We start from the raw sequence: 26975 nt of genomic DNA, 5'->3' as shown, positions 1-26975 counted from the left end.
TATATGAGAACTGCATATTTTATTCATTTGACATTTCAGCTTCAACAGGCAACTTCTTTAGAATCCAGGTTTTAAGTTCTTCTATTTCTTTTCTGTTTAACTCATGATTGAGGTTTGGAAAAGTATGAAGAGATGTTGATACTCCCAGTGACTTTAACATCTTGTTGGTTTCTTCACCCCAAGAATACAGAACTAGTTCATCAGCAGTTCCGTGACACTGAAATAATTCTGGAAGGACACTTTCATTTCTTTTCAAGGCCTAGATGGAGAAGAAACACTGTGTAACACATCACAATACATTTTCAAAGAATATTTACAATTACACAGTGAGAATTTACATAACAGTTCAATTTTACCTATCTGCCTATTAGTGCAGATATCCTAATGTCTATAAAAGCAGACAAAGGAATACAGATGAAAAAAACTTGCATTTCAAGTTCTAGTGGTAAGCCTTGACTAATGTTAAGGCTTAAATTTAAGACTACGTCCCTTTCCAAACAAGAGAAAGGAAATTCGTGGCAGCAGATGGAGCCAATGAGTACTGCAATTCAGTATAAATTTTTAAGGACCAAGTTACATTTACATGTACTCTAAAAACTACTGACAACTTACATAGAATTTGTTAATTCTCATTCTACATTTATTTAGTCAGAAAAAAAGTAGTTGCACTGTCTGTTAAAAAGCAACAAAACATTATGAAAGGACAGTTTTAAAGCCTTATTTCTTGAACACTTTGCTTTCCTGATTCTAGAAAATGTAAGTTTAGAATGTTAATCTAATACCTCAGATGTAGAAACATGCTATGCTTGATTTTAATTATCATGCTATTCTTTAAGCTAAGCAACATTACTGTAGAAACTTTTCACACTCACCTCATACACAGCAGAGTCTTTATTGAGAAAACTAGACAGCGCAAAGACTCCTGCCAGATCTTGATGAAACCTATATGCTAAATGCATTGCCATTCCACCTCCCATGGAAAAGCCTCCTACGATGCAACAAAAGAAACAAATATAGGACTTTACATTTGTAATCCAGTTTGATTGTTTTCATCTTCAGACTTCTACCTTTTATGCACAATGCAACAGAAAACTATACTGTAATCTTGTTACTCAAACATCTTAAATCAAAAGTTGATTCAATTCAGAAGTTGGGCAGCTATAAAATTACTAAAGGTTCATCATTGGGAAAGAAAAAAACAAAAACCAAAACACTGTGACTTTGGAAGCTCTTTTTGTATGCCCCATTCTAGGTATTTGAACACTATGTGTACATATTTGTATATAAACAAAGCAAAATTCTATAACCAAAATTCATCTGTTTTTAAGGTTAATACCATTTAAGCATAGAAGATCTGTTTTACTGCTATATATAAGCAACAAACACCCATGTTAGGCCTCTCAGAGCTTGAGGTCTTTGTTGTTGTTGTTACTCCTTAGAATAGACAATAAATGAAGAAAAACAGTGAGGCAGCCCACCCCAGTTCATAGAATCATTTAAGTTGCAAGGGATCTCAAAGATTCAACATCCCTATCAATGAACAGGAGCAACTGAGTTCTAACAAGATCTCTGATCTAAAAGCCTTCTGTTAAAGTATGTAACTTCAACTGTGCTAATTTCTTACACAAGAATTCCTTTTTACATGACAAATACTCATCAGGAAAGAAATCCAGACCACAGTATTACTTCACAAGGATGCAGTACATACGGTACTAAGCTGACTGCATCCAGATAATGACTAGCATGAAGAATGACTGGCTGGCTAAAACATCTCCAGCATACAGATAACTGGCAGAAAGATTGTGACAGCAGCCTTGCACAGAGCAGCACAAGTACACGTGCACTAGTGAGGTCATTGGTTTGTGCAGAGCTGTTAACTCATGTTAATAAGTAGCAAAATTCTGTATCCAAGTGCTAATTAGTAGCAAAATTCTGTACCCAGACCTTTTAATACAAGCTTGAAGGAGATTCAGCTTGAAGGAGAAACACAAAACATGCAACCATTTTAGCTGAAGTAATCAAATGCAGACGTGAAAATGAACAAAGCTCTTTTGCAAGGACTATGCAAGCCCCCTGTTTTGAGTTAGTTCTGTTGTACACGTTTCATACGGTTGCTGTACAAAGTTCAACAAGTGCAATGCCACTGCAATACTGAAATTGAGCCCAATGATATTCAACTTCATTGAATGCTGCAACCACACACAATATCCTTGGGGCACACAAGCTCAAAAGCAGAAAATGCTGCTCTCTATAATTACTATTTGGTCATAGAGAGACAGACTTGAACAGAAAAGCATCCTCCAGTCATTATGACTGTAGACCCTACTAGCTTGCAGAACATCTTGTATTGTAACTGGAAGATCTGGCTTGACTTGTGTTAGAAATTTTCCTACAAACACTAGACTAATCCAATCATTGCATTCAGCTTCTCTCACACAACAGTATTTTTAATTTCTGATCAATTTGTGACCAGAATTTCAATTGAATTCCTGTTTCTTCTTTCTTGTTACTGTCATCTTGTAGTCTTGAGGAGAACATGGCCAAAACTGTACCTGAAACATCCCAATTTGGTTGGGAAAAGGTTGATTTCAATGGTAATATTAAAAGTAATAAGTCTAAGCGGTAGTTCAGAAATACAGGTAGTTGAAGAATGCTTGAGTAAGTAAATCCAGAACACATTTCAAAAAACTTCAGATGGTTTCTTCAAAACTTCAAGTGATGTGAACTTGTGTTCACAAAAATATTGAAAACAACACTGCAGGCCTTTCACCTGCCTCACCACTCCCCACCAGATACGTTCTTTCATATTTATAAGGATTCAACAATGAAATAAAATACATGTTGCAAAAGACTCCGAGTAACCCCCAAAATTTTGACAATGACTCCACATTCACAGAGAGAAAAATAAATTCCATGAAAGTACCTACAAATAGAGCAAGTTACATATCTATCACATAAACAACATCTTGTATGGAGCTGAGTTTTTCCGTATTCTCCTCTGTGGAACCTAGTCATTTCCTCCCCTTTCTTTTGATCAGTCTGAATGACACTAATTATGTCACTCCTCTGCAAGAAGCGCTTTTTATCATAATAGTTTACAAAGAAGTGCAGATATGCTTTGTCCACATAAAAAAAAATGAGGCTTGTTTTAAATGTTTTCAAATACAAAAAGTTCGCACTGAAAACTCATTACTAGTTTGTAAATGATTTAATCTAAAATTTTGTACCGAGTTAGTCACAGTCTGGCAACTTTATCTGCAATTACTCACCAGCAGTCTTTGACAATGCAGTCACCTTCTGTTTAGAAGAATATTAGGTAATGGTTCTTTCATGTAGCTCACACTACTCTAGGAAAAATGTAACACAAAGGACATCTAGCTCTCTGCAATTGGTTTTCCAGGAGAAAACCTGAATTTTATCACTTAACACCACCATAATCACTGAACAAACAGCATATAGTAAATACAACTATTTGAATAAGCATTTGCAGTTGGAGACAAATCTCAACTCCAAGTATGACACTGTAAATGCAAATTCAACGTAACACCAAAAAAGTACATTCAGCCAGTAACTACTACAGGAATTCAGGTTTCAGATTAAGGAAAAATAAGAGGCATTGTATAGATATTACAAGAAACAATGTATGAAGTGAGGGAACGCAAGCAACACAATGAAGTACAACATGCTTATGTACACTTGTCATCTCAATATAACCAATACCAAGATCACAGAATGGCCTGGGTTAAAAAAGACCACAGTGATCATTTAATTTCAACCCCCTGCTGTGTGCAGGGTCACCAACCACCAGACCAATCTGCCCAGAGCCACATCCAGCCTGGCTTTGAATGCCTTCAGGACGGGGCATCCACAGCCTCCTTGGACAACCTGCTCCAGTGCTTTATCACCCTCTGTGTGGAAAAACTTCCTCCTAATACCTAACCTAAACCTCCCAAGACTTAGTTTAAAACTATTCCCCTTTGCCCTACCACTATCCACCCTTGTAAACAGCCATTCCCACTCCTGTCTCCCTGGAGCCTTCTCTTCTCCAATCCTACAGTATTGTAAAGAAAATTATCGTGAATTAATCAAGATTAAAAAAAAAAAAAAAGTCACAGTGCAACATTTTGACCTTAGATAGGCAAGACCTTCTTGAAACAAATGTATATGCCAGAAAAAAGGCTGCACACAAAGTTCAGATTTTACTAATGTTTTCACAGAACACCTGAACTCACTTCCTAATTTTTCACTTCATATCTATTCTTAAAGTGATGCGTAATCATTAGTTGAAAAAATTAAGTGATGAAGTAACAACATTTCTCCTTATAGATGCCATTTTGGGAAGCACTATATCACACAAATTAAGTTTTTAACCAGTAGTATTACATTGCCTATCTTACAAAAGAGGTTTAGGCACAGGCTAAGTAAGCGTAAGCAGATATAAACAGTCGATTCAGCAAAGCAGAGTTCTCTAGCAAAGAAACTTCACTCAAGTATGCAGTAAGGCCTGCTCCTGCAGTGAAAATAACACTGCTTGTAATTGGCTTTGCCAATTAAGAAATATTTTTTGCTAATCACAAAAGATCTGTTGGAATCTGAGGGTCTTCGCATTTCCAAGTTAAAGAATGTGAATCAGAAGGAATCTCCCTAGATCTACTTTATTAATAACAAAACATTCCTGTCTGGAATAGCATGTATCACTAATGAGTTAACCCTATCCATACAGTGATATAACAGTGAAGAGAGAATGAACTGCTTGCATGTAATTTATTCATGCTTGAAAAAAAAACAACAAAAAAAAAAACAAAAAAAAAACCAAACCAAAAAGACTTCTGCCACTACTGCCACTCTTCAGTGATAAAATCATTTTAGAGCTTTATGAGTAATCTTAAGAACATTTTAAAGGTAAAGGTGTTTGTATAAACCCTTGAGCTCACTTTTGCTATGCATACTGATTTCTGATCTACTCTTTTAGTTTAAAGTCATTACTCCTTGTATTACCAAAAGAGACTCCAATAAAGTCTCTCCACATCTTTCTTATAAACCCATAGCATCGTATGGAATTACGCACTTGTCTGGGTTGGAAAGCACCTTGATCATCTGGTTCCAACCTCTCATGTTTGTGATTGTCTAACAGCTCCTTGTTTACCCATACAGGCTTCCTAGACTTTCTAACTTCCTCTTTGTCGGAATTCAACACTCCAGAGTTTGAAGGCGGTGACCCTTGAATATTAAATCAGATTTCTTGTACCTCTCCTCCCTCCAGGCTTTATCACAGGGACTTGACCAAACATACCTGAAAAAGACAAATTACACTCTCAAGTCCAGGATGACAAGCTTGTGAGCCTCCTCATTGCCCAAAGAATCTTGAACTTCACTATTTCATGGTCAGTGAAGCTGTCCTTGAGCTTCACATTCCCCACAAGTCACAATTCAGTGAGACCAAGGTCCAGCACAACACCTTTCCTCTTTTGCTTCCCTATCACTTGGAAAAGGAAGCCTTAATCATTTGGTTATGGGGATTTACAAAACAGTGAACCAGGTCATTTTTAAGTCTTTCCCGTATGATTTTTAAAAAGTGATTAAAGCAGTTTTTCCACAGTAAAAAAAAACAGTGGTAGGAAATGATCTTAAATGTAAGTTGCACTTAGCACATCAATTCTGATGTGCACACAGAGTGCAGATCCGCTACTTGCAGAGATAAAACATGAACTCCTCTTGCACAAGTTACTGTTGCAGAGTTAGAAACTAGTTCAGTACAGCACAGCATCAAGAAGAAAAGTGGCTAATCCCAGACTTTTAACATAAGGATAGGGATTTAGATATAGCAGCGGGTTTTGAAGTGCTTATTTTAAACAACGTTTATTTCTTTATTTCTCTAACAGTTATTTTTCATCTTCTCTGCATTGCTTCAAATTTGTCAGTGCAGCCCTGGTAACAAAGTGGCAAGAGATGAATGTCACAGCATCTGTACCAGCACTGTGCAATCAGAGACAATTACCTTCCTGTTCTATTGGGCTACACCAGCAGCTGGCAATTGCCTTTGCCTATTCTGTTATCATCACAATTTATTACATGCTCTTGCCTAGTTTTCTTTTTTGTTTTCATAGCAATTTTCATTCTCCGTTCCTCCTTTTTGAAATTTCAACTTACAGTTGCTTTAATCAGTTTATTATCATGAATTTTCCCTAAAGCTACATTTCAGTTTACTTTCTGCTCTCCCTAAGGACTTTCTGTGATTTACCTTCTATTAATGGTAACAGCAAATCCTTGTTCTACACATCAACTGCAAAGAAGCTGACTCTCTGTTCTGACCTTCCTTTTTCCATACATGAATGGAAGTATTATATACACTTAACAGTGCTCATATATGAATATCAGAGAAGAGCACAAATATTCCAGTGAAACAGCAAATTCCCTTCTCTACAAAAGTCCCAGAACACTGCTCCTGTGTAAGTGCTTTAATATGTACTTTGTCTCAAATACATATTTCCTCATATCAGCCTTTTTCTCCTTTTAATTTTGTAAGTTTAATATTTAGCGAAGTTCCAAACTAACAGAACTGAAATGAATGGTTTAAACCCTAACAGCATTTCTATTCATTCTGTTTGTTAGTTACTCACTGTCTTTACAAGAACAAAGGCAAATTCTCATGACTGGCTCAGCCACTTCTTCTCTGGAATAAATTTGCTATTCAACTTTCCCACTATAAAAAAAAAGCCAACAGCATGTTTGGATGTGTATTTAAGTGACATTAGTTTCACTGTTTTCTTGTAAAAAGCATACAGCAGTTTCTGAAGCATCACCTTAGTTAATCAATAATCTAGTTGTGTATTTTCAACTGTAGTAGGTGGTAGAACAGAAAGAACATAAGCAATCAACTTTCAGACCTAGAAGGAAAGTAAAAAGCCATTAAGTCTCAGAGGAGTTTCCATTCAGATATTACTCTACCAAAGCTAAGGTAGCCACACCTCAAATGTGTTCATGGTTGTTTCCGAGGATGACAACAAAGCCCTCCCACCAAACCTGCTGTATTTTTTGTTTTTTTTTTTCTAATACAGTCAGCTCAGTTTTGTAATATTGAGATTGATTTCCAAAACACCTATATCTGTAGACCTCACAGCCCATGTATTACAGTGCTTAGCTTAGAGACATGTACCTCTTCTCCCTCCTCCTGCCTATAACCAGCAGTAATCAGAAAGATGCATGATGACAGAAAATACTCCAAAAATCATATTTTCTCCAACCAAGAGAAGCTTTAACTTACACGAGGAGCAGAAGAGGAACACCCCTGAGGCCAAGTCAGAATGAAAGAAAGGAAGAAAAATTAGGTGGAAGAACACTAGGGAAAAAACAATATTCACCCATCATTAAACATGCATTAAGGAAAATGAATTTAGAAAACTTGCTTTCCAACTCCTGTCATTTATCTCTCAGCTTTGCTTGCTTCTCCCATCTATATGTTTTTCTTATCTCATGCCTTTGCTTCTTCCATGCAACCTGCTATATACTTGTAAACTCATCTGGAATGCTAATCCTTCTCTCCTTTCAACTCTCTCCTTAAAAATAAATAAAAATGGAGCATTTATTTTGTTTCACTGCAGAAAGTACTATCTATGACTCAAACCTCTAGCAAATGTGTACTGCTCGCAATAAAAATACCTATCTTCTGTAAAACAGAGGACCTTAAGAAGAATTAAAAATGAGACTGCATTAACACAATCTACAAGGAAAGGTTTAAAACAGAAAAACCAGGAGAGTAATTCTAAGTTGGTGTAGGAAAGCTGCAACTCAAGACCTTTTAGAAAAGAAAGAAAAGCAATGGTAAGGATTTGCTTAAGTAGCACTGAATCTGCAGTGACATATGAAGATGGATTAGAGAACTTGACCTTGTTAAGCCTTTCTCTTCTGTGAACCCATAGGCACAGTTGTGAAGTGCGTGTCAACGTGAACTCTGTGACATATCTCAAAGTAGTTTGTGCTGTGGTTTAATGAATTATTGTTGATTTTACATCTTCTCATATTTACAGAATCTTCTCTCAGGGATGTCAAACCAAAGGTTTTTCCTCCCCATCTCATTCTCACACACACACAGAGATGAAAATGCTAATATTTACAAGAGGCACAGAACTTTCATGTTACTTCCACCATAGTTCAGTAGCTGTGTAAGAAGTCTAGCGATAAACAAAAGTGGTTGTGTGTCTTGTTATTGTTACAGTACAAGGGGTCAGGAATCATGTGTGTGGGTTTTGGCACACAGTCAAATCTACAGGACTGTTATTGAAAGTTTATTTTCACTGGCTGCTTACAAGTGACTACAGGTGGCAGAGCCCAATGTGCTTGGATCAGCATTTCTGTACTACAGAAAAAGTGACCCATAAAGTAGGGAAGAAGTACTAAATCAAGAACAATGAAGAAAACAAAAAGATGGGCTCTCACTGAAACATAGTTGACTAAAGTGAACCCTATCCTTACACTCCAAATGAGAAGTACCTATTTCTATCCAGAATCAGTATATTCATGAGTAAGAATGTTTAAATATTTGGCATTTTCCATGTAAGTCATGTTTTTATACACCATCATGTGCTTAAACTTCATCCTTAGTTTCAGTATTCAGCTTTACAGACAGCTGCTTTTGGATTTCAGAACTAACCCTGCTACCCAAAGAAACAGTACAGGCTATCGTTTCTCTCAGAAGATAATCTTACTGTAACCGTGGTCTTCAGCTTGGTGGAAATTTTGATTGCTCCAGAAGGAGAATCATCCCCTAGAACACCTGATGATGGGCTGCTCATTTCCACTGTTTGGGTGCCTATGCTGCTTCCCCCTTCCTGCTTGCCTAACACCTAGCTTGCCATCATCTAACAATATCTGACACTCACCCTCAGCCTGTAATTTCTAGTCCACTATTCTATATAAAACTGTAACCTTCAATCTTGCTATCCTCCTCATAGTTATTTTGTTTTCTTTCCACTCATTAAAACACCCACTTATTGCAAAATATAAAGTCCCACAGACCAGTTTTCCATAACCCTTTAATAAGGTATCTCATTCTCTTTAACTCCCCTCCCTACTCACACAACTGTTCTTGGCTTCTGTGATGTACCTCAAAAAGGACCCCTGCTGCTCTTCAGACTTTATGTCAATCCTCCAGGCCCTTTCTCATTTATTTAAGATCTTCCCATTACAGGCTTTACAGATTGGTGCAGATGGATTGAATATATCCAAGTAATTAACCAGTGGTGTCACGTTATTTTGATGAGAAATGTTATAAAGCTACCAAGTGCCTTTACAGGAGTTCTGCTTTTCTGTAAGAAATAATGGCAGAATATGTTAAACTATTTCAAGAGGGCCTATCAAAAATTACCAAGTCTGCTCCAGTACTCTGACTCTCACTGACATTAAAATCAACTTTTGTTCAGAGAATCCTCACAGGATCTCTTAAGCTTTGCTCTCCATTGCATCCCATGGTGGTTAACCATTAAAACCAGCACAGAGAAGGCACAAAGTTCTTTTGCAAGAACACTAAGACTTGAACAGCCATAAGTGACAATTCATTTTCCACTAGTTATTTTTATTATATACCCATGCAAGCTCTTCACCTCTGTACTCTGGCTGGAACTATCTTGTTTTGTTTGTTGCATGAAAATTAGATTCACTAGGATGGAGCTCCTGTTACTAAGAAACAGCACCTCACTCTAGAAGCCTGATACAAATGTTCTTCAGAGTGAGGAAACTGTGTGCTTTTTTTTTTTTATTTTTATTTATTTTACAGATGAGGAATGCAGGTCCACAGAGACTTCCAAATACATGCTGAAGCAATTGGAGCACATCAACTTTACTCTGTTTAAAACTTGTGGAAAGAAAAAAAAAAAAACACAACACCTTATCCTGCAGTCTGTGACCGATTTTGAGGGCTACAGAGTAAGAAGAAAATGCTAGTAGCAACCTAGACCTGTAAACAGAACATCCCCCAGCTCACCCTATGAAAAAGCACCTGCACTTCTTCAGCTGCTTCCAAGCCAGCAGGTATAACACAGGAAAGAGAGATCAAAGACTCTGCTGAAAGCCATCCAAAACAATGCATTCCACAGCCAGGGCAATAAGCCAGAAAGGGAAAGTAAACAGAGGCCTTCAAAGAGTAACATTGGGCTGGACCAAGAAAACATGTAGGCTGAAGGGCAGTGGCTTCACCACGCAGGAGCTTGATGGAATGACTCACTTGGCCATAAATTTTAAAGTTCCCACATTAGGAGTTTTTTTCCCCAACCTGAAATAGTTTGTGGTCTAGGGAAGGGACAAAGAGCCAAGGACTCCTGAATTCTCACTCCTCTCATGTAGGCTATTCCTTTGGCCTCAACTTCTGTGCCTCGATATCCCACTCCTATTTCACAGAAGTACTGTGAAAGCCACCAGAAATACATGGAAATGAAGAGCGACAAGGAGATAGACGTATGTATGAAATATGACAACTAGCTCATAATTTGTTGTCAAGTGTAAACTGTTAGCGATGTATTACATGCTATTTGTTTCTCCATGTAATAACTTAAATCAGAATGCTAAAGCAGCATGGAAAAAGTCCATGACAATTTATATGCTACCTCTGCACTCTCCAAACTACAAGCCTCTCTGGCAAAGCATGCCAAAAGTATGCCTTTTCACCCAATAAAATTGCTAGAAGCAAAAGGCATGTATTTTCCATTGCTTCTAGTAAAGCACTGCTCACTATGTTTTAAATTACAATTACAAACGATCATTTCAAATTAAAATAGTTATATATTACATTTCTGAGGACACTGTTTGCAGTCAGCCACATTCACTATGTGATATAGGTTTAAAGAGTGATTCAACGTTCTTGAGGATTGGCTGCTGAAGGAGTTATTTGGCAACTGCAAGACAGGCTAATGGGCTTTTAGGATGAATTAATTTCCAAGTAGACGAGCTCAATAATTGGAAGCATTAAAATAAAGACATCAAAAATTAAGTCTTACCTATTAGTATCCTGTTCTTTGTGATGCCATTTTTCATTTCATCATTGATCAAGTCTGTAAGTCCCTGGCACATAGAGTCAATACTCTCAATGTGTTCTGGACAGTCATTAGATATTTTATATCTGTCAAACCACACAGTGGAAGTGGCTCCCTTCATCGGTGTGTAAGGCCTAGAGGGGAAGAATTAAAGGAGACAAATGATTAAGCATAAGATCAAAAGTTGTCAACATAATTGGTAAATAAAAGTAATTTCTTATTCGTCCAGCAAAGGAAAGAAGAAATATCTTTCAGCTCTAATTCACTTCACCTCCAACCGCTCTGCACTTTCTTGCATTCAAAAGACTGTTCTTCAAGAGTGAAGAAAGCATTTGGCTGCTTTATAAAATGAACTGACCAAAACTTCCAATGTGAAGGTTGATCAGTTCAGCTAAATGTTAATTATAACCCTGTCAAGATGTTCTTAATCCCAAAGCTAGGACTGAAATCCCACAAGGAACAGAACACGCTTAAGTAACTGCTCAACAAGATAACTTTGAAGGAACTAGTGCTATGTGATTCAGATGTCTTATTTTCTTATTTTTGTTGAAGTTAAAAGGAAATTATTCTGGGTACCTCCCAGGCACCTGTACAGGCTGGGAGGAGTTGTCCTTGAGAGCAGCTCAGCAGAAAAAGACCTAGGGGTCCTGATAGATGAGAAACTTAACATGAGCCAGCAGTGCGCTCTGGCAGCCCGGAAAGCAAATGGGATCCTGGGCTCCATCAGGAGAGGGGTGGTCAGCAGGGATAGGGAGGTGATCGTCCCTCTCTACTCTGCTCTTGTGAGGCCCCATCTGGAGTACTGTGTCCAGGTGTGGAGCCCTCAGTACAAAAAAGATATGGAGATTTTGGAAAGGGTCCAGAGGAGGGCCACAAAGATGATCAGGGGGCTGGAGCACCTCCCCTATGAGGACAGGCTGAGGGAGTTGGGTTTGTTCAGCCTGGAGAAGAGAAGGTTGCGGGGTGACCTCATTGCAGCCTTTCAGTACCTGAAGGGAACTTACTCCCAGGAAGGGAGTAAACTCTTCGAAAGGGCTGATAATAGCAGGACTAGGGGAAATGGTTTTAAGTTGAAGGAGGGAAGATTTAGGTTGGATCTTAGGGGAAAGTTCTTTACTAGAAGAGTGGTTAGGTCCTGGAACAGGCTGCCCAGTGAGGTTGTGGATGCCCCGTCCTTGGAGGTGTTCAAGGCCAGGTTGGACGGGGCCCTGGGCAACCTGATCTAGTAAAGGTGTATGTTTGGTGGCCCTGCCAGGCAGGGGGGTTGGAACTACATGATCCTTGTGGTCCCTTCCAACCCGGGTAATTCTGTGATTCTGTGAAATGCATATTATGAACCTCCACGTGCTTTTAAGACATCTATTTTGTTAACTTTTTGTTAAACACAGCCATCTTCACCATAATAAGGTAAGTTACTCAGAAGTAATTGAAAGAAGTGCCATGTGCTTACTGGATTGTGCACAAACAAATTAAAGGTAAAGCAATTTATTTTTTCCATTCACTCTAATACTGTGTTGTCAGATGAATATGTTTTTATATATATATGTATTTTTTTTTTTTAAGTTTTGCCTATACCTCACAATCATGAAAGCTCCAATTGAAAGCAGATTCTTATTTGTTTTAAAATAAAGAAAATAGAGTTCTGAAATCCCAAGAAAGGTGATCTAGCTGCCTTGCAATGGTTTCACAATTTAATACCAAAATCTTGCTTTGAGATCGATGCCTCAGCTCAAAACCAAGCCCCCTAAAATCCTTAAATGCAATGTTTGATCAGGGGAATATATTTCATTTTTACTTAAGCTTAGGTGAGCTCAGATCAGATTACTATCATTGCCTACAAACAGACAGCTTTGGATAAATCTGTCTGGATGAGAACCCACTGAAAAGCTAATGCTGACTTCTATGCTCTTGATTTCTTCAGTACTAGGATTAAGCAAAAACACTACTGGCTGAAAACGAGAAAGGCACTACTTTAATTACTCTTAATGAACCAACAAATTCTGCCTTTATTAATACCAGAGAGGTTTCATATGACAACAACTACCTCTAAACCACAAATACTCTCTCTAGCTGAAGTGTGCAAAAAGCTGAATACTACTTGCATTTCTCAGTCACACAACTAAAAAATGAGAGGACAGAGTTTCTTCTAACAGGCACTATGAACATAAAGTATGTAAGATCTATGACTTAAAAGCTGATAAGCCAAGAAGAAAGGCAACAAAGAGCAGGAAGGCACACACAGACTGCACTGTTTTGCCTACTTGAGCACAGCTTCAGTCTGTAAAAACCAAAACAACCCATCAATACTCAAGATAGTCAACTTCAATTGAAAGTGTACCTTAGGCTGTCCCCCATTTACTTTATTTAAAACTAACCATGTACTTAACCACCAGAATATATATATGTGTACATTTAAATCCATCCTTATTTGTCCTTTAAAAATGTGTAACCACTAAATTTAAGGATAAATGGTAGAAATATTTCATACACCCAACAAGCTGAAGATAGATGAAAAAAATGGTCTTTTAATTCCATAACATTAGGTCTGTATCCAGGACCCTTCCCAAATGAATTCATTGATGCCAAGAAACAAGACTACAAAATTTATAATTTACTTATCAATTTCTAAGAGTATCCACTCCAGTCAGAAACACCAACAACAGTGAAATCAATAGATGCTCTGGAAGACTCTTGGAGAAAGTGCTGTAGAGACTAAGCACTTAAACAGAACTTAGATAAAGGATTAATTTCCCACTTATACGCCAGTCCTAGTAAAAATCCTTAGCAGTCAGAGCTTTATGTTCTAGTAAAACCAGAGTAACACGTATACGTGAGAAAATGTGTAAGGTTATAGTATTTTTACAGGAGGTCGATCAAGGACTCCCATGTAATAAAGATGTGTTTTATTTATCGAAAGTACATATTACAATATATATATATATATATGTATATTTCCCCTTAACTGTAAGACAACTTAGAATCAGTACTAAACCCATGTTGCAATTATAATGCTTAATCAGAAGTCAAAACTCATGATTTTGCAAGTTCTTCAGTGAAACAGATGAAAGACTAATGTGCCTTAATCCCAGAGTAAAAGACCCCCAAGCAAACAGATGAGATTCTTTCATCTGTCTCAAAAACATCCATGCAACCACTCCTGATTTCTCAGAAATACATTGAGAATAACTTTTACATAAAGTTGGGAAGTAAGGTTCTTTTAGTGGTTCACCCAACTGGCACATCTGTTTTAGTCATTCACCTTGTTCTTTATATAAATCTCTTTATTAGCTGGCATACAACAACTCAGACATTACCACGGTAAACAAATATGCTTGGCATGGAACCATCTGAACAGCTCCAAGAATACAGCATAAAATTTTTTTATACAATTAAACCACAAAAGAAAAAAAATTCCTATGCTACATGGACAGAAGAGATTGGACCAAAATACACAAAAGCAAAGAAATAGAGACTGGAGTGAAATCTTCATCTATTAAGCTAAGTATGGTCAGTTAAGGACAGTGTCAAATGAAATGGTTACTAAGTTTACATTTTTTGCTTTCCTAAATTCAAGCAAAACTTGTATAACATTAATCCCAGTGCATTTTTAGGTGTCTCACTTCTCTTACTCCTTTTGAATGGCAGTAAAAAAAAAAAAAAAGACAACAAAACAACCCACAACCCAAAGCTTGTTTGTTCTGCTTTTTTGTTTGTTTTAAAGGGTGTGTTTTTGCTTCGCTTGTTAAGCCTCTGGAGCATAACAAAAAATAAAAGATTCATTGCAACAGAAAATATGAATCAAGAAACGTTCTTCCATATATTCATCTTCCAAATGTATACCCATTTTTAAGAGATTTGAAACAACTTCCTACAAGTCACACCAACTCTCTAGCAAAGAGACTGGATGGAAGGGAGACATGGCAAATAGCATTTAAGAAACTGCAAAAACTCCCAAGAAAAGAATCTGTAAAGTGCTTCCTCACATCATTCTAGATTTTTTATTTTATTATTATTTTGACAGGTCATTTTTTCAAGGGTATGTATTGATGCTTACCTCATGCGTATACTTCTTGATGAAGATAGCATATGAAACTATTGTTCAGGAATATCCTATACACCTACCAAATGAATGTCTTAAAAGAACAGTTTGTGCTCTAGTACCTCTGTTTGTCATCCTTTTAATTTTTTAAGTATATACATTAATACAAAGGTAATCTTTGTTGATTTCATCGCAAAGTTTCCAAGCAACTCCAATCAACCATGTTTTTACAAGTTAAAGATAGATTAGAATCTGCTAATGTGGGTTACATACTAACAAGGAAAGCAGAATGAAAGCAGACAGCAACGCCTCCATCTTTTTCCACATTTCTGAAGCATGGATTATATATTCTATACCTTAAGCCTCTACAGATTTGTGCTAAGTAGCTTGAAGTGATCTTAAGTCAACAGGAGCAGGGAGGAAGCAAACAGCGGCAAAGCTCAACTTCAGATCTAAAATCATGCAGTTATCTCCAAAATGTTACCTTCATGTCAAGTCAAATAAAAGAACAGGTGTTTGTTTATTAACCTGTAAATCACTGTCCATCAAACATTACGTTACAAGACATAAAAGAATAAAAACAAGACTACTGGCTACTTCCAGTAAGAAGTGCAGAGTAGCAGACAAGCACACTGATAGACAAATATATTTCACTAACTCCTCCTCTCGATGCACAGTTTTATCACTGTCTTCACATTCAGCACTCAGATCCCCATACTAACAGTCACTTGAAATACAGACCACTGTAAGGCCTTATTTTTATTTTTATTTTTTTGCAAGTTCCAGACAGAATTGAGAATCTATAGCAAAGTTAAGCTTCAAGATTCACAGAAAGATACTCCAAAAAATTTGAAATCCTTATTTTTGCTTCCTTCCTAAATTCACCTCCTTGCAAGTTAGGAGGCACTGACTCACAAAAGACATTGTAACAGGGTTTTTTTGAAGTCTACACACCTCTTCAAGAAAACCTACAAAGCACAGTGCCAGATAATCCAAGATGTAGAAGCAAGTCTCAGCTCTGCTAAAGCTGCTTCCACCTGGAAAGAAAGAAACAAACATACATACAAAAAAACATTCAATCTAACTCCCTAATCCCAAACTCTTTGCATAATCACACTGCTGATACCGATGTACCACAACAGAATACCTGGCTATGAACTCTGCTTTTAAAATCTGTCAACCCGAAGCTTAAAGTGAATTAAAATTAAAAACAAAAACAAAGACAGGAGGTAGAGGGCAGAGAATCTACATACTCAAACCAGAAGCATTATTCAGAGACCTGATCCAAGTTATACCTTATGCTAAATCTGAGGTTCAACACAGTTTAACGATGAAGCATTACAGTATGGTAACAACATAAAATGTGCCAGAAATTCAAACAGCTTCAACAAGTACACAAAAAAGAGTAATCTCCACAAGGAGTAATTCCATCTGTTCAACAGAACATCCTGTGCCTCTTCACTCAACCACATCAGTGTAAACGCAAATGCTTTCAAAACAGTTGTTCTCAATCTCTGCTGCCTGAAATTGTAACAACTGAACAAATACATAACAGTTACCTGGAGAACTGATGTTTTCTTGATTTTTCCTTACTGGTGACAAACGTTTCTCACTCAAAACACAGGAAGTTTCAAATGCAGCTGACATAAAACTCAACAGGTCAGACAGATTATTTTTTAATCGTTTTTGATTTGGGGAAGGGGGAGGAAGGATGCCACTTGGGGGGATTATTTGAACAATAACACTGCAGATGAGTAGACTGTAAGTGACCATTCCCACCCCACAGGAAAGCATTATACATACGCATATCCATGCTTTCCTCACTTAACAGAAAGGATGAAATAAAAGGAAGACATGAAGCTTCTCACAATATGCTTTCATCATTATTATGCAGAATAGAGCTGATTTCTGCTTAGAATGAAATAACTACCTCATGATACCGAAACCTTTCACTTGTCCCTTAAAATTCCAATTCTAAAAGACAACTTTGTGTTACATTTATGAATGAGGTTAGGGCTCACAAAAGTGAGGGATTAATAACGCTCGCTTGAGCCAAGCATAGTATGATAGGCACCATGCACGCTCCGCTACATGGCTCTGCCAATCCATCTCAAGTCTGACCTGCAGTACCCCTGCTGCTTTTCCAATCCTAGGCCTCTCACTAGCAGAGACTGCCAAAGGTGCTGAACGGTGCCAAACTGTCTGGTGGTTTTGCAGCATAGCCAAATGGGGACTACGAGGAGATGAAACTAATTTCCACCCGTGAGCAGAGATACAAACCTAGGTGAAAGGATGGAGACCAGTGCGCATAATGCTAAGCAGCTCAAAGCAGCCACAAACTTAGCGACAACAAAAATCAGAGTACACTGAAAAAAAAATAGACAAACTCTGCAAAGAACTGTTGGCCACAGAAAGGTATGTTGAGCGAATGTCAAAAAAGATCCACAAAATAGCCTGAGTGGTATTTATAGTTTACTTTCTGACTCGCAGAAGAAGACTGTCAGAATGGAATGCTAGACAATGCAAAGAATCTTTGACCTAGATTTTTTAAGGGAATTAAAGAAGGTAAGGTATACTTATTAAAACAAGTGGAGCCTAAATGGTTTTAACTTTACCACGTTAGCTCCTGCAATGCCAATTTAAACTATCACTTTCTATTATAAAAAAAAAAAAAAAGGTTAAATTGGGTTGCATTCAGCTCTGATTTAGAATCTCAATAGAAATCTAATGTTTAAGTCACAGCTATGGCAGCTGAAACAGTATTTAAAGCTGTAGTCATCCTGACCCAAATAAAAAAAAGGAAAAAAGGAAAGCCTTTCCTTTAAAACTACTACTGTAGACGTGGCTTTAAGCATTGCATCAGCTACTAGGGCTACAGTTTGAGATCCCATATTTTAATTAGAAGTCATATCAGCATTACAAAGGAGAAGAAATACAATTCTGTTGTCTTCAGCAAGTTATATCCACGTACATTAGCACCAGTCTTGAAAGAAAGCTAAAGCTGAAAGAACAACCTACTAAAATAAAACACACCAATGGATTTTCAGTATCCCAGTTGCCTATGTGACAGAAAACAAGAATTCTCTAAGAAGAAAAAACTGAAAACATAACTTTGTAAAAGAAATCACTTGAACAAAATCTTCATGTATCACATCCAGGCATTTAATTTCCAAACATATTGCACTTTCAGCTCCCACTATTCTCACTGCATCTCACTGAGACTTTAAATACCTGTCTTCAGCTATTTTTTAAGTACACTATTCACCATAGAGTTTGTTTGTAACTGCAATTTGCTCTTAGGACACCTACGTATCTTCTAACTACATTCTGTTACTTCCAGTCAGGTAATGGGCAAATTTGAGAAACATCAAAACACTCCAAAATAAAGGGGAAAGTACAAAAGTGGTACACACACCTCATTCGTTTGGGGGACACATGGAGTATCATTCTCTAGATAGACCCTGAACATTACAAAAGAGAATGACCAAAGAAAATAAGCCTTTAAAAAAGGCTGAAGTGTTTTACAGAGACCTTCAGAGATTCAAAACAATTCTTATAAAACACAGTTCAGAAATGTTCTGTTGCTTTTACCCACACGAAGGAAGAATCCTAACGAGTGCTCGCTGGAATCAATACTATTGAAACAGAAATTTTTGAAAATTCTTCTAGCTTACATGCTGGGCTGGTTTTCCAAAATAATTTTCAAGTGCCCTGACTCTTGAATCAAAACATGTCTGATGCTTCAGTAATAAAGAAACATATGTGCATTAGTGCTCAAGATAAATTCTAAATAACATTTAGAAAGCAAAACCCATCAGAGCTCTGCAAAGAACATGATTTAATGGTTTATTGAGAATGTTGAGCTCTGCTGCTGTTCAGAACTCTGGTTAAGAGACGAAGAGCCAAATCTAAATACTTACCTACCAGCAGAACTACATCAGTCAAGATTTTGAAGAGATATTCTGTAAAATGCAGTTACCCTGTCAAAGCCTCTAGCATTGCAGTTATACTAAATCTGCTTTTACTGGCATAACCGCCTTAAGAGTGTTCAATGTGTATGTGGTAAACCATGCTGGCAAAGATAGGATTTTATTACAGACTGTGAACTATATTAACATCAGCAATATCTTGCCAGAAGAGCATATTAACCAAGCAGTCCTAGTATGGTCTTGCCTAACTTGAAGCTCTTGTTTTCATCATTAGTGTAAAAACCCACTCACAAAACTTTCTGCTCTGCTTCTAAAACTGACAATGCAGTGGGCAGCAGAGGTATTCCTTCACTCATCACTGCAGCTTTTCATCAGCATGTGTTTCCAGATGCTCAAAAAAGCTGGATCAGAACCATATGTACATACTTGCACAGACATAACTGCCCACCTGCACGTATCATTATCAAGGACTCTGAATTCCCCTGCTAGTGCTGGAAACATTTGGCATTCTTACCAAAAGAAGCACATACACACAAACGTAAGTATATGCACATGCATATATATAAATGTACATATATAAAATCATAGCACTTTCAAACACCTAATGCAGATTTTTCATTTGCTATTTAGGTTTGGATGTTCTAGATCTTGTTTTCATTTTTTTTGTGGATGGAAGGATAACGTTTAAGGATATGGTTTAGTGGGCAAATATTGGTGGTAGGTAGACAGTTGGATTGGATGATCTGGGAGGTCTCCTCCAATGCTGGTGATTCTATGACTCCAAGGAGAGGAATCATTGCAAATATGTTTAAAAGCATAACATGCTTAAACTTGAATAACAAAATAACATTGAAAGGGTCTGCAAAGGCTCCTGTTATTTCTGTTTCAACCGATAATACTTACCTTCACTTTACTTAATGATATCTGTTTTGTTTCACTATGTCAGTTAATGGTGTTTATCAGTGACAGAAGGGTCTACACTAATATTCCTAAGCATAATTTACATTGGCAAAGAGAAATAGTGTGTGTATTTTTAATTCTTTCAATACTTCTCATAATTTTGCTAAGAAATGCTTCTTAACTGAGTCCTGCATGGTCTCTACCTACTCTAGAAAAAACTAAAAATAGCCTTTGCTTTAAAATAAAAGCTGTCTGTTTAAACAGATCTTAATTATAAGATCATAACTTCCTCCCAGTCTATTCATAATAGTAAAGAAATCCAAAGTCTTGAGACAAAAACAATTAATGTCCACATTAATGTCACTCATTTAGCTCTGATCTTGCTGATTATTAATTTATACATAACTTATACCTGTAGTTATCCAAAAAGCCACAAAAATAAATGAAAAATTTATCCAAGAAGTACAATAGGATGGAAAAGATAAACACTAGCCTTACAGATATGGTCTGAAGCACTCTGGCTACACCCAACACTTGACATTTCATAAGGTAGCAAAGCCTCAGCATTTCTTTAGTACTTGATCTTGACAGGGAAGAAATAAAGCCCATTAGTATATATCATCTGACACTGAAAATTCCACCTATCATCTTAGTCTGTCATTAATAAAGTAATGATCACACTATTTACAGGCAATCACATTCAATACCTACTAACCCAAAATACACTTCTTTAAAGCCTTGTCACAGGCTTGACACTTCTGTAACAGTAAGCACATTCACATTGCTTTTCCTGCCTAAGTGGATCAAGGTCAAGGAAAGGTTTTCCACATATTAGTGACTGCCAGGTAAGATCTGTTATTATACTTGTTAATATGCTCCAAGAATATTTTTTTTCTGACTTTAAGAACTTTGTACCTTGAAAGTTCATGTAGAATATCACAACTTCCTTTCTTTCAGCATACAGCCACACTCTGGCACCACAGAACTTTAAAGATCTTTAAGCCCCATTACATTTAAAGAAAACACTTTCCTAACCTAGAGCCACAGTCATTGAAAAAAAAAAAACAAAACAAAATAAAAAACACACAAATTGATGTTATGGAAAAATTAAGCATCTCTGAAATATGAGACCATATCTTTAAATAGTTAAAGACAAGCGCAGGTGACCAACTTACGGACTTTATTTTGATCTCCCGAGTTTTCAGAATCACAGGGGTAAATATTGCTAACCCCTTGTAGCATACCACTGAATACACAAGTGTCACTTACCAACAAGATCCTATCTACAGTGAACACTGAACACAGTTCTTTTTGACAGCTGGGTTAGAGGGAAAATTAAGGAAAAGTATACACTTAAAATTCCCAGTACTTTCTCCAGGAGTTGCAGATTATTCACATCTTTGGTCACAAAGACCACCTACCACGAAGAACTGAAGCCAACATTAGATACAACAAAGTATTTCAGTGTTTAAATTAATACAGGTGGAACAGAGACACAGAATACGGCTCTATAATTCAATTGCAGCACACACTGGAGTATCTGACATCAAGGATGTTGAAAGATTGAAGGACAATACTTGAATGTGAATTGGAAACTGTGACTTACACGAAATCTTAATCCTTCAGCATTGCAGATGCAGTGCAGCAATGTACCGTTCAGCTCTGATTTTGCCAAAAGGCATAAACATTAAGGATGCATTACAACAATCTGTACCAATACAAGCATAATTTACAGTAGTGGATTAGAATAATGTAATTGTATTGTTAAAACATACTAAGCAATACCTGGCAGGAGCTGTTGGATAAATTACTTTGATATGCTGGAAAGCCATGTCTTGATTCAAAATTTGTTTTATCCATGTTCTTACTCCTTGGCCAGTATCACCTGTAACACACAGAAGAATACAGTAAGAATTACTCTGTATTGTTTTCCCTTTAAATGCACAATATCAAATACACTAGATTGAGCTCATTTCTTAATAACAAAGTTAATTCCCCAAACTCCTACAGAAAATAACTTTCAATAACCTCAATTACCTTTAAAATGAAGATGGACTCAAATAGTCCTAGAAACAGATTCTTCAGGAAGCTCCAACAGCATAAGTTTAATAAATAAATACTTTAGTACATCCAGCTGCTGAAAGCTTCCAATCAGGAACAGAGCCTTACATCTTATTTGCAACTTACCTTCCTTGCTGATGGCAAAAAAATAAAGGAATACCAGTGGATACTCTACAAATGAGTTAGAAACCTTGCTGTAGTAAAATGTGACTTTCTCTTTTAAGAGGAAAAGTGTTTTATACTAACTCACTTCAAAACACAGTCAAGCAATAAAGAGAATCTTCAGATTCTATTATGCTAATGTTATACTTAAAGGGAAGCATCAGTCAAACACCCCCAACTTTTTGCAAGTGTGTCCAAGTTTTAATTCAAATATCTGGCAGGCTCCTCAAAACAATTAATCCAACAGGTCTATTCAAACATTGAGCTCTACTGCATACTTTATTATTAACCATCCAAACTCAGCTTATAGCCAAGTCCCTACAACTACAACGGCTATCAACTTATATGCAGGATGAATACAAATTGGCCCAATCCGTGCTTACTTCTCTCTTACATGGGTTCCTCAGAACAGTGACACAAGAATATACCAACTTACTGCTACACTAATTCCCCAATAGACAAGGCTTTCTCTTGCTTTACCATTCACAGAAAATTTACAGACTTCACTATATTTACAGCCAGTGCATTTTAGAATTAACAATGGAAAACAAGAACGATCCAAACCCACATCTTTTTTTTTCCCCCCTCTGTTGAGCACATAGCAAAACCATGACGTTCTAAGCAAAATATCCCAAGCGGCCAATAAACAATAGAATCCCAAAACCAACCACATTATTGTGCTATTTTAAATGTTAAAAGTCAAAGTTACATTTTCAACTCGATGCTTCAGAACACATTCCACAGCACTTTCCTTCCATGAGTTGTAAGGTCTTTGCCAGCATTAGTAGAAGCATCTACAGTTCTTGAAACTGGTTTGCCAACATAAAGTTGATACAAAACTCATTAAGTTGACCATGGTTTACTGTACACCAAGAGTTCCCCTGGTCCAAATGCTATGCAACCTACAAGTACTTCTATGCAGGGGTAAAAAATCTGCATTTGCTAAGAACAGAAAGGAGGAGAGGAATAGAAAACACAGTGACACCAAACAAAGCACAACAGCAGTCCAAAACGTTTCTCTTCAAAGCTGTTCTTCAGTTTTAGCACTGTTTATCCTTCTGACCATCACTAAGAGGCAAATGGTCAATTCTGTTTCCAAACCTGAAATAGACTGATGGTAGCAATACTGTCTGTCTTCCCGCCTTGAATTAAAACAAATTATTTTCCTTTAAAATATATCTTTCACTTTCAAATTTGCTTTTAGCATTTGTTACATAAAGTTGTAAACTTTAGGTGGTGAAATGTACAATAATTTTAAGTATTTTGTATTTACATTCTCCACGTGTTACATTTCGACTGCAGCAAGTATTATTAACAAAATGGATTCATGCCATCCGACTGCCACTTCCCATCACAAGCTCTGTATAGAAGGTACCAATTCAGTTTTATACACCAGCCCACAGCAATGGCACTGTGGCTACTTCTGTTTTAAATTCTGTCCTGCGGAATTGCAAAACAAAACCAAATAAAAGCACCCCTCCTATTTACCCCTTGCAAACATTATGACTGAAATCATATTAAAAATGAAAAACTGTGGAGTGCTTTGACCACATGCAGAACAAACCTCTAACCATAATCTTTCCTTCTTCCTCCAACATGAGAGGAAATTATTTCCTCGAGCATTAAAACATTAGTATTAACAAAAGGGCTGAACACACCTTATGAACTCACTTTTACTTTTTAAACTTCCAGGATTTTAGAGAAATGTAATTGAACTATTTAAAAAGAAAAAACAATAATAAGCACCTATATCACCCAAAAAAACAAAGCCTACTGTAAGACTGACTTAAGGAGTTAACTCAGAAGTTAAGCATGCCATCATGTGCAAATTACCCAGCAGAACAGACTGCAAGTTCTTGATCTAATAAAGACCTATGATCCTTTTCCTTGCCTATTTTTTTTCTTTTTAAAGTTACATGGACTTTGTGGCTGTTATTTAATATTAACCTTTGGAATGAACCCTCCCCTCTCGCCCTTGTACCACTTGCTGAGGGCCTGCTGTAAGGGCCAGGATGTCTACCTGCACAGGCTGGAATCTTCCCAGCAGGTGCTTTACACAGCCTACTAACATGTACTACTAAAAGAATCATAAAATCATTTGAGTTGGAAGGGACCCTTAAAGGCCACCTAGTCCAAATCCCTGTGATAAACAGGGATGCTTACAGCTCTATCAAGGTGCTCAGAGCCCCATTTTAATTATGAAAACCATCCTTCACACATGGCTAGACACAGAAGTAACAGAGTATCAAACTAACGGAAGCACAGCTTCCAGGCAAAACAATCTGAGCAGGTACAGGGCAGAACCACAAACCACGAGTGACCCAGACAGATGGGAAATTAGGAAAGCCCAAACACAAAGCCCACCCTCCACGTGGGGTCAGGCCCACGCTGGAGCCAGGGACGGGAAGGAGAAGCTAAAGCAGCGGGGCACGAGGCACCCGAAGCCGGATTTCCTTCCCCCTCTGCCCCGCCAGGGATGGCCGCCACGCTCCAGGCAGAGCCCAGCTGCAGAGGACGGCTCTCCCCGCCCTTCCCAACAGGCAGCGAGCCCCTGCCCCTCGCCCCGGCCCTGAGCAGCCACCTGAGCCATGCAGGAAGATGAGGGAGGCGGTGTGCCGGCCAGCGGGGGACACCACGCTCCTCCGCAGCGCCGCCATGCCCGCTATTCCCCGCCCAGCCAACAGCGCAACCATCGCGCCGGCGCAGGGCCGGCCCCGGGCGGGTAGGGCTGCGTTCGTCCACGCAGCGAGAAGGGCGAAATTGTGGAGTTGTTAGCGTGCCTTTTGCTGTTCTTTATGTCCACCTACGCGTATATCCTCATCATCTTCTCAAATAGCGCCCTCAGTTTTAAACTGAAGTTTCCTTAGGTGGCTGTAAACTTGCCTTCTCGGTTTTTTTCTTGTTTGTTTTTTTAATCTTTGGTAGAGCAAATAAAACTCTCACCATGCTGTCCTGATTAGACCTGACTCTGAAGTCCTTACTTTTAATTCCATACTCTATTGCCACAGTCTATTTATAGAAAACGGTACATCTGTACAGACCCTATATTTAGAAATACCATATGGTGGACAAATGAGGGATCAAACAGTGGGAGGACTGGGGGCTGTCCCTTTTATGTAGCCATAGATGTTTGGAAAGGTGATTAGGCTTCAGCCTCACCAGGTGTATGTTTTAAAGAAAAAAGGCCCCATTGGCAATTGAGCTGAAGGGAAGCAGGTGGTGGGGGACTCTTTGATGGCTCCTTTAGACCCCATTTCAGAAAGTGAGGGGTCTGTAAGGGCCAGCATGAAACGGACCGAAAAGAGATTTGAAAGCTTATCTGACCTTAATTAGTTTCTGAGCACAGTGGCCCTTGGTAGGTTGTATTGTACAGCATTAAAGAGTGGAAACATATTTTACACTTTTATATTAACTTCTTAAAAAGCATCTTAACACACGCTTTCTTCAAAGCCATAAGGTTTATTTCCAGTGATGTGTAGATTAACCATCTGCCTCGGTGCTTTGAGGTCTGCAGTACTGGAATAAGGATGACCAAGCATGAGTTCCACGATTGCTATTTCACTAGCCAGGTGCAGTGTGATCCAGGGGGTGAGCAGCAAGTTTACAGATTAGCTTTGCAGTTCATCATGAAGTATTTTGGCAAGCTTTAACGGCACACCTGTTAGTCCTTAAAAATGTAATGAAACCTTAGCCTCTTGAGGTAGCATGTTATTACCTTAAGAATGGCCTGTGGGTTAAGTAGATGAAGCATTGGTGTGTGTGTGTAATATGAAGAGCATGCTGTGCTTGTATTTCTGTTCAAATTACTGTCCTGACTACTATTTTCCTATATATCTAGGCTATAAGAGCTGATTAAACCTGAAGTGACAAAAAACATGTTATGATACCCCTTCAAAATGCGTGCAGCTGTCTTTTATATGTACCTTGAAGAATTCTGCAACTGGTTTTTGAAGTAAATAAAGGAAAAAAATAAAATCTGATATTTGTGGAAAATGGGAAAATTGCATGGTATGAAGGGATGAAAGATCCAAGATTTTCTACAATCCCATTTGTCCAACTCAAGAACACAAAATCTCAGCAAAGCCCTATCTCCATGTCAGTCACTATTGTCACTGCCTGGTAGCGAAGACATGGGTGACTTTTCATTTGACTTTCAGTATACCAAAGTGATTGTGCTATCTGAGACATCGAGGCTAAGAGGGGTTTAGCCAAAATGTTTAATCATGATTATAGGACAAATCTATTATTTTAATCAGTCTTATCTGTAACATTTAATACAAGTGTCATCTTTCATGAGAGTTATAATTGTACGAAGGATGACTGAACAAATGTACAGCAGTGATGGGTGGCTTTGGATGAACTCTTCTGCACGTTTACAACAGCAAACCATCATCAAGTCATATTAAAGCTATGTCTTGTCATTCTCAGCACTGATAAGTTAGAAGCTTGGAGATGCAGTATTTCTTAGTGCCAGTAAACAAAGTAAATAAAGGTGAGAATATGCACAGAATATGGTTTAGAAAAGTGCTATGACTTTTTCTCTGGGCTAATCAAGTGAAGTGTACAAAGCAGACAGACATAACCCATGAAACTCATAGCTGCTGCTAAAGCTGGAAGGACTATTGTGAATGAATTAACAGTATGTTAATAGCTTTAGAAAATTATAGGCAATATGAAAATAGCTCGCCAATTTTTTTTTTTAAACTGGCATCTGCTTAACTTATGATGCTCATATTTATTTTTTACAAGTCTTTCACTGCTGACACATATCATCTCCAAAAGGAATTTATTATATTTCACAACCTCAGTAAGCTGTATTCTCACACTCTTAAGAGCATATTCTGTTGCAACTCCTTCTCT

General features: G+C 37.7%; 1 protein-coding gene across 2 annotated transcripts; it reads right to left on the bottom strand.

Annotated features, from left to right (window-relative positions):
• LYPLAL1 (lysophospholipase like 1) lies at positions 1-24794 on the bottom strand. 2 transcript variants are annotated; one of them, XM_085541165.1, is made up of 5 exons: positions 22825-24794; positions 21678-21777; positions 10989-11158; positions 873-988; positions 1-259 (listed from the first exon to the last, which is right to left on the bottom strand). In XM_085541165.1, exons 2-5 carry the CDS (start codon positions 21722-21724, stop codon positions 20-22), a joined length of 573 nt encoding a protein of 190 aa, XP_085397291.1. In that variant the 5' UTR covers positions 21725-21777; positions 22825-24794; the 3' UTR covers positions 1-19. The 2 variants fall into 2 exon arrangements, with proteins under 2 accessions (XP_085397291.1, XP_015712766.2); XM_015857280.2 differs by having other exon boundaries at positions 24697-24794.
• Positions 24795-26975: the final 2181 nt, after the last annotated feature.

Source organism: Coturnix japonica, chromosome 3 (assembly GCF_054131305.1).
Source record: "Coturnix japonica strain WE chromosome 3, WE-NBRP24, whole genome shotgun sequence".
NCBI classification, from domain to species: domain Eukaryota; kingdom Metazoa; phylum Chordata; class Aves; order Galliformes; family Phasianidae; genus Coturnix; species Coturnix japonica.
Note: the sequence above shows the minus strand (reverse complement) of the source record. Positions and strands in the feature narration are given on the sequence as shown.